Source organism: Austrofundulus limnaeus, unplaced genomic scaffold (assembly GCF_001266775.1).
Source record: "Austrofundulus limnaeus strain Quisiro unplaced genomic scaffold, Austrofundulus_limnaeus-1.0 Scaffold9, whole genome shotgun sequence".
In the NCBI taxonomy this organism is placed as follows: Eukaryota; Metazoa; Chordata; class Actinopteri; order Cyprinodontiformes; family Rivulidae; genus Austrofundulus; species Austrofundulus limnaeus.
In genome coordinates this window covers 4,467,336-4,474,910 of record NW_013952411.1, presented here as the reverse complement: position 1 = coordinate 4,474,910, position 7,575 = coordinate 4,467,336, and the positions used below count along the sequence as shown (strand labels likewise).

The window sequence follows — 7,575 nt, the reverse complement described above, 5'->3', positions numbered from 1 at the left end:
ATTGAATTGAAATGCAAAAATAAAAAAAATATAAAACAATCACAGCTTGTCGAAGCAAAATGACTCAAAAACAAACAAAAAAAGACATTATTCATGATCTCATGTTTGAATCTTTGCTAAATCAGCTAAAATCAGCTCCGTGCATTTGATCAGAAAATGGGCAAGTTTTTTATAAAGCTGATCTAAATTTAAATTAAATTTTTTACATCAATGTATGCAAGACTATCCAAGGAAATCTGTGARTATTAAAATCAAACGTCTTGTACTTCATTGCCTGAATAACATGTTTTGTTTTATTTTAAGTTGTTTTATTAGTATTATAATAAAAAGTGAGAGTTATTTCTCAGATCTGACCACCACTGGAACAAAAAGTATTCAGAAATAAATGCTCAGACAGAAAAAAAAATCAAAGATACTGGCGACGAGCTCAGTTATAATAAACATAAATAGATAAACAAAGCAGCGTGTTGTACCTGGATGCAGATGGCCGCTTCCCTCATCCTAACAAACTGCTTCCTCTCCAGCTGCGCTCTGAATCGGCGCTGCAGCATGACGATGACTCGGAGCACTTCTGCGTGGAGCGAGGCCTGCAGCCGCTGACGCTCAGCCTCCCGCAGAAACACCTGACGGGGGGAAGACCGCGATGGAGTCAGACTGGGCCGGCCCAGAAACTTCATTTGAGTAAGGAGATATACTCACATTCCTTAAATACACACACACACACACAAGCTAAAAATAAAACTCTCTCTGTTCAGATAAACACACTCATCGGAATGTTGGGCATAATTCTCTAATTATATAGACGGCATCTTTGAAACATGGAGCCCTTTATCAGGATCCATTCATAACGCTGACTCCATGTTTGGTGTGTCACAACGGTGTCTACATCACATCCTTCTCCAAAGACACCRTTCTTTCAGGTAAAGTGAGGTCATTCCAAACAGACTGTGGCGTTTAACTCAATAAATGTTGTATTTATGTCTTGAAACAGCCACATCAACAACTTCAACATGCTTTAATCACAAAAAGACATTCTGAAGCTGCTCTTTTTGTTTACAYCCTGATTAATTGTAATGAGAAATGAGGCTAAATACCTTCGTTTTTCCTACTTGATACCCTTCAGCTTGTAGGTTCAGGTGATCCAGACATTCCTGGATGCTCTCCCTGGAAGCACCRGTGCCCTCCGGTAGCAGCACGCTGAAGTGGTGAACAAGGTCCTACAACAACAAACAGAAAACATAAAGCTCTGCTGTGGACTTCTTACACAAAAACTCTACTCCAAATAAAATTATTTTTATGGAGCGGTTAAGGAAACATCAAGGGACCTTTGTCTTTAGCGTTAACCTCACAATACCTTTTTGTTCCCTCGCAGTACTTTTGCGTAACTTCGCAAAAACATTTTGCGTTACCTCKCAATACTTTTGTGAAACTTAGCGACACTTTTGTGTTAGTAGGCATGTAAGACAATATCACAACATTTYATTTCCCAATACTGTATCGATTCTCTAAAGCCATRTATCGGTTTTTAATTGAGGCTTAAAATGTAAACTTTCATGTTAGCGATTTATTCTTGTGTTGAAATTTAGCCTCCAACAATGCTTCTTGGCAATAAATCTTATACCATTGGAAAGCCTATTAATTTCCCTGTTAAATGGTGCCACATTTGTAAGGAACATGCATATGTGAGATGAGCAGTAGAGCTGAGTATGTGAGTTGCACACATGAAAAAATTTGTCAAATCTTCTTTGCCAAACAGCTTATTACTGACTCTTGTTTTGAGCTTCTAGTACCCCCAGGTGATGCCAATCAGGTGCCGGTAAAAGATTCATTGTCAAGAAGCATTGTTACAACAAAGACCTAATCTACCTAATGCAAATTTCCTTACTTTTTGTGCCGAGTACAGTATATATAGCTTCATGCGTTTATGTAATATGTGTCTGCTGAAGCTGAATTAAAGTTGTAACTTATGGCTRTAATATTATGTGAATTTATTAATAAACCAGCAGGTAAACAGTAATGAACARCTTTTAGGAGGTAATGACTCCCTTGCCTGGGAGTTCAAAAAGTATTGTGGGATAACACGAAAGCAAAAAAAAAAAAAAATCCCTGTAGGCTCTGAATGATTTTTGCACAAATGTGTGTGAATTTGAACTCTAACGCGAACCAGCTCCAGAAACTGCAGCAGCATCTTTTCCTCAGCTGGATGCAAAGTGTGTCCAGGAGCCCTGAGGTTTCAGCTGAAGACATTCAAACATGGCGTACTCCACTCGCGTTCTTCATAMCGAGCTTCTTTGTTTGAATTCACTGCAATCAGAACCCTGGGCAGCAGGAGGTGGACCGGCCAACCCGTGCTGTGTTTATACAATTACAAGCACGAGGAGTGTTTCAGAGCCCCGGCACAATGAAGAGGCCCTGTTCTGAGCGGGAAAATCCTCCGGAGTGATGCCATCCTMCAGATATTTCTCATTAGTGCTGAACACGGCTTTAAAACATGTTGTCAGAAACGTCTGTCTGCTGCTGAAATGATCCGAGTGAGATCATCCAAACATGTCGCTTTATGAGTTTCCTGCAGGTTAGGTCCAAACATGATACTTTACAAAATGTGGTGTATTATCTCTATCACCTGTATTTTCATCAAGACAATATTTGTCAAAAATTGTTGCCATTAGTTTACCACGGGGTCAAAAACTCTCACAGAGAGAGGTCATCAGCAAAATTTACTCATTACACTTGTTAAGAAGACAAGCTTTATTTACCGTGTTTCTGCTTTTATCGTTAAACTGTTAATATCTTTATCGGCAGTCGTGAATCAGCTATCGTATTTAGCTTAAAAACCCTTAAAAAACAATCTACACTTTGTGTCTGATGGAGGATTTTTCAGCCCTGGCAGTGTACCCTCTGAGGTTACCCTCTTTCACACGACACCGGTAAAGGCTTGTAGGTGTGTTTGTTAATGTGGAGCAGCACGAGCTCCTGAACGTTGCTGAAAATGATCGGCTCCCAGAGCAGGAGCCAGTTGTTAAACTAACAAGATGGAGAGCTTGGAGGAGCAGCTTGTCTGGTCCTATTGAAGAAGGAAGACTGGTGTTGTTTATAGGYTTAGTTTTACACACCACATTCTACAGTGAGATGATTTATCTCCACGACACTATATTTCAGTTATATTTGGGAAAATATAAAAAATTATTGTTGTAGTAAATTAGAAAAATAATCAAAATTTACTACTGTGTATAACACAACCCCTCAACTTTATGGATGATTTGTTTGGATTATACATGCATAAATACAATATGTATTTTCAAAATCTATTTTTGAACTTATGAATTACTGCAATTTGATTGGAGCGGGGACAAAACTGCTTCCTGTATGAGATGTGTATAAATTATTTATATTTAAAAACTAGCCGTATAGAATGAGTTGGAGGGCCAAGTATGGTCCAGGAACCACCASTTGAAAAAGCCTTAAAAAACTGAGGATTGTGTTTGTTTGACAGTACAATCTTTGATTCCTTCACCCACTTGTGGTGTGGTTTGCTTTGCTGAATGAAATGAGCAAGGTCTTCTGTAAAATAAAAATAAATAAAAATAAATTAAAAATTAAAAACCATAACAACACATGTTCTTTACATGTACACATTGTTTATCTTTTAAAGTTTGACCATTTCACTGTTTTATCAGCCAGGATTAAACTCACTGATATTTTAAGCTGCACATTTTTTATTTTGCACAAAAAGGTGAATATGTTCTTTGCCTGACATATGAAAAAAAGTAAGCATGCAAAGTGTAGAAAATAAGGAAAATCAAGTTTCTGGTCTCTATTGCAAAGATAAAAACTAAACCTAAAGCAGACATCAGCTATATTTAATGGAAAAGATGTTTTAATCTGATGAAGGAACAACTTCATTGGTCAGTAATGTGGTCTAATGTCTAAAACCTTAGCAGAAGACATTACTGGCACCGAGATAAAACAGAAAATGGAAACTACTGTAATGGAGTGGGAGTGGGCCGCTCCCAAACGTTTTCTGTCCATCTGCCTTTAACACAATTTGCTTTATTAGTAACCATTTCTCTCGAGGATGACATCATCCCTGAGAGCCTGTGCGGTTAAAGATGGCTGCCGTCTCCCACCCTCAGAAATTCCCTCCTGACAAAACACACAATGAATCAGTGATTGGTTTCCTGGAGATGAATTCAGCACTGACACTGAGTGAGTTGTGTTTGGTCAGCACACAGGAGATACTTTATGTTCACTCAGTCTGCTGCCCGGCTTCTTTAGAACATGGATTTTACTGAGGAAATGTTCTGAAAGTTGAAGTTTTTGGTGTTTAAAATCAAAGGTATATAAAAAACATCTAATGAAATCTTTGGCAACAAATGTTTTTCAAAGGGGAAATGTAACTAATTTAACCAGAAGAGCCCCAGCTCCTGAAGAAAACGGATGGATAGTTTATTAAAAGTTGATAACAGTTCTTTTGTGATCAATAAAGGTGTTCTCACTGGGCTGTGACTGTTAAAAACTCCAAGAAAAAAATGGTAATTTTATTTTGCGGTCTCTGAATTCTGAGACCAAGTGAGCAGAGTGTMATGTTTTGAACTGGGATTTTGAAAACCATCACCTATTATTGTGTGAAAAACTGTAATATTGAAACTGCAATATTGGCTGCGCACATTATTTCTTGACCACTTCCACTCACACCCACCTCAGTTCACTTTGTACCCACCTTGACAGCCTCCCTCATATTCATGACTCACCCTACTGAAGTATACTTTAGAAATGACGGTAACAGTGGCGGCTGGTCCATAAGGGCAGGAGGGCTGCTGCCCCACCTAATAATATTTATACGCCACACAAAGTAGTTCCTCCTAATAAATAATTACTCAGCTTTTCGTGTATTGTTTGGTTTGTTATATGATGGTACGGTCAGCCAATTTATCATACTCACGTTCTGAAGACACTTACGGGACAAACTTACGGGACAGAAGTGGAAGGTGGTTCTTAAAGAGACAGAGGCCAATTTCAAGGCGTTTAGAAGAGGAAGTGATGAGAAGATAAGTTTATTTTCTATTTAAACATAAAAACAGCATTTTAATAACAGCTAAAGGTGACATAGATACTTTATTATGGTATAGTATTTAAATGTATGCCTGAGAAACACATAATATTGGCCCTTTAATGGATAATAAMCCCCACCAGCTGGTAAGTCGCCTGGCATCAATTTTCAGACCCTGGGACCGCCCAACTTTATGATGAGCCCACCCACTAGATCTGTTACTGAAATGTAATGGAAAACCACCTGAACTGTGCTGAACAGAGTTCAGTCAAGTTGAAACGTGCTGTAGAGGCACTAGTGGAAAAGAGCCATTACTATTATTAATGCTACAATAAAAAATTAATGCACCATTTTTTAAAACTAAATTCAAATGACAAAACTGGACTCATAAAGAAGTTGAGAATATCTTCATCAGTTGCAGGGTATTTGCATGTTTCAAGTCCAGCGGGCTTTTGTTTGGAGCAAAATAGATAAACTTACATTTATGAATGTCAGGAAAATGTTTACCTTGAAGCTGAACTTGACGGTGTATCCTGACTGGCGGATGCGCACCGTCTCCAGCATCCCTGTGTACCGCAGCTGTCTCAGCACCAGGTTATCATCGAAGCGTAAGGGCAGCTGAGACACAGGAAGATATTCAGGGAGGAGAGGCCGAGGTCACAAAGAGCAGGAAATAAACAGTTAGTAAAAAAAAAAAAGCTCCAACTTCAAGTCAATACCAAACRCTTAGCAAACTAAACTAAAGTCAATATTGTAGCAGGCTGTTGAGAGCAAACTGTACCTTATCAGCGTTGGAACGGATGCATTTGACAAAATAAGGCTCAGACTGACCCAGAGTCTCCATCAGTTTATTGAGAGAAGCCTGCAGGATCAGACACAGAAACAGCTGTGTGACAGACAACACTTGAACTCGCTGCTCCATCTGCAAGCAGCACGAGAAGATGAAAGTCCCGCCTCGCATCCGTATAACAGCTTTTATGTTTCTGTACGCTGCGTTTTTATTTGCAGTCTGAGGAAACTCATGAACATGTGCGCGTGATCGTTTAGCGTCAGGAGGAATTTGTTTTTCTCTCCGCCTTCATGGGAGATTAAAGCCATCAGAGCAGCACAGGATGTGGACGGTGAAGTCATCCACACACATGGACTCAGGCTGCCTGACTTCCAGAGGGGCCTCAGCACTCAGAGGTCCCTCCTGCAGCCGGACCAGACCCTTCGCTCACAGAGGTCCAGGAAAACAAGAGACTTCAGTCAAACTTTACAGCCTAATACTTTGTTTCTTTTGTAATTCTGTCTTCATCACTGGCCAAGTTCTTTTTTGTTTGTTTGTTTGTTTTTTTGTAAATGTGAACGATTTTCTTTCTAGTGGTGTCTCAATACTGGGATCAGTATCAGGGCCCAATACAAGCATTTTTACAAGTACTCGAACAAAATGCACGTCTATTAACAGGTCGGGGTTTTAGCTGACCAACACCGTCTGCCTGTTTGTTTTCACATTGATTTTAAGATTCTTTTAAAGTTTTAAATGGCATGGCACCTAATCWTTTGTTAGAATCTTTGTCTTTTTACAACCCAAAGCTATGCTAAACAACAAAGAGGATCAGGCTTGTGCAGTGCACCCTCAAACTGTGGGACAACCAGTTCAGTTTTTTTCAAATCCTGCCTGAAAACACATTTTTTTAACAATTCAGCTTTTTACAATCAAGTTCAATTTGAGTTCAATCAGGAGTTTAGAGTTTTTTTTTAGCCTTTTTAATTACAGTTATGGTTTTAAGTTGTTTGATTATTTTATTTTATGTTTTCCCTTCATTTGAAGCACTTTGGTCACTTCTGTTGTTTTTAAACGTGCTATATAAATACTCGGGGCCGATACAAATACCAGTACTGATGTCAATACTCCATTGAATGTGTTGCAGTTTACATTTCAAGTAAGTTAGCAAGTATAAATGCATTTGTATAGCACATTTCAGCAGCAAGGCAATTCAAAGTGCTTTACATCATGAAAACATCAAACAAATCATTAAAACATCAATCAAATGCACAACAAATCAAAGCATCAGAATCGTCACACTAAATCATAAAAACTGTCAATCAGAAATAGATKATAATGATAGGGAGATGGTCAGTATAACAGAATCAGTTTAGAGCAGCTTTTCACCTGTATGTGTTTGTGGACTGCTAATCAAAGGCGCATCTGAACGAGTGGGTTTTCAGGCTTGATTTAAAAGATTTAAGTGAAATGTGTGTCAGTTCCATTTTTGTTGTAAAATTTGAAAGAAAATCTTATTTCTTATTAGTTTCAACAGTATATGTATAGTTCTGAATGGGTGTTCTGGGGTCTCATTTATAAAGGATTGCGTGGAAACCATACTAAAAGTGAACGTACGGCCAAAAGGTGAAAATGGCGTACACTAAAAAAAATTCAGATTTATAAAACCGTGCGTACGCACGTTTCTGCGCATCTTTCCTTTATAAATCACAGCCGCACGTCAGAGTTTGCGCACGAGGTCCCGCCTCAGGTTGTACCC

General features: G+C 38.7%; 1 protein-coding gene across 8 annotated transcripts in view; it reads right to left on the bottom strand.

Annotated features, from left to right (window-relative positions):
- Window positions 1-7,575, bottom strand: part of myo9aa (myosin IXAa) — a 143,092-nt gene that overhangs the window by 23,192 nt on the left and 112,325 nt on the right. For all 8 annotated transcript variants that reach the window (XM_014001575.1, XM_014001577.1, XM_014001579.1 and 5 more), the window contains 4 exons: window positions 5,832-5,912; window positions 5,558-5,668; window positions 1,095-1,217; window positions 474-623 (listed from right to left, as the gene is read on the bottom strand). In XM_014001575.1, coding sequence (XP_013857029.1) covers window positions 474-623; window positions 1,095-1,217; window positions 5,558-5,668; window positions 5,832-5,912 — 465 coding nt within the window. The remainder of the gene's footprint in view (window positions 1-473; window positions 624-1,094; window positions 1,218-5,557; window positions 5,669-5,831; window positions 5,913-7,575) is intronic.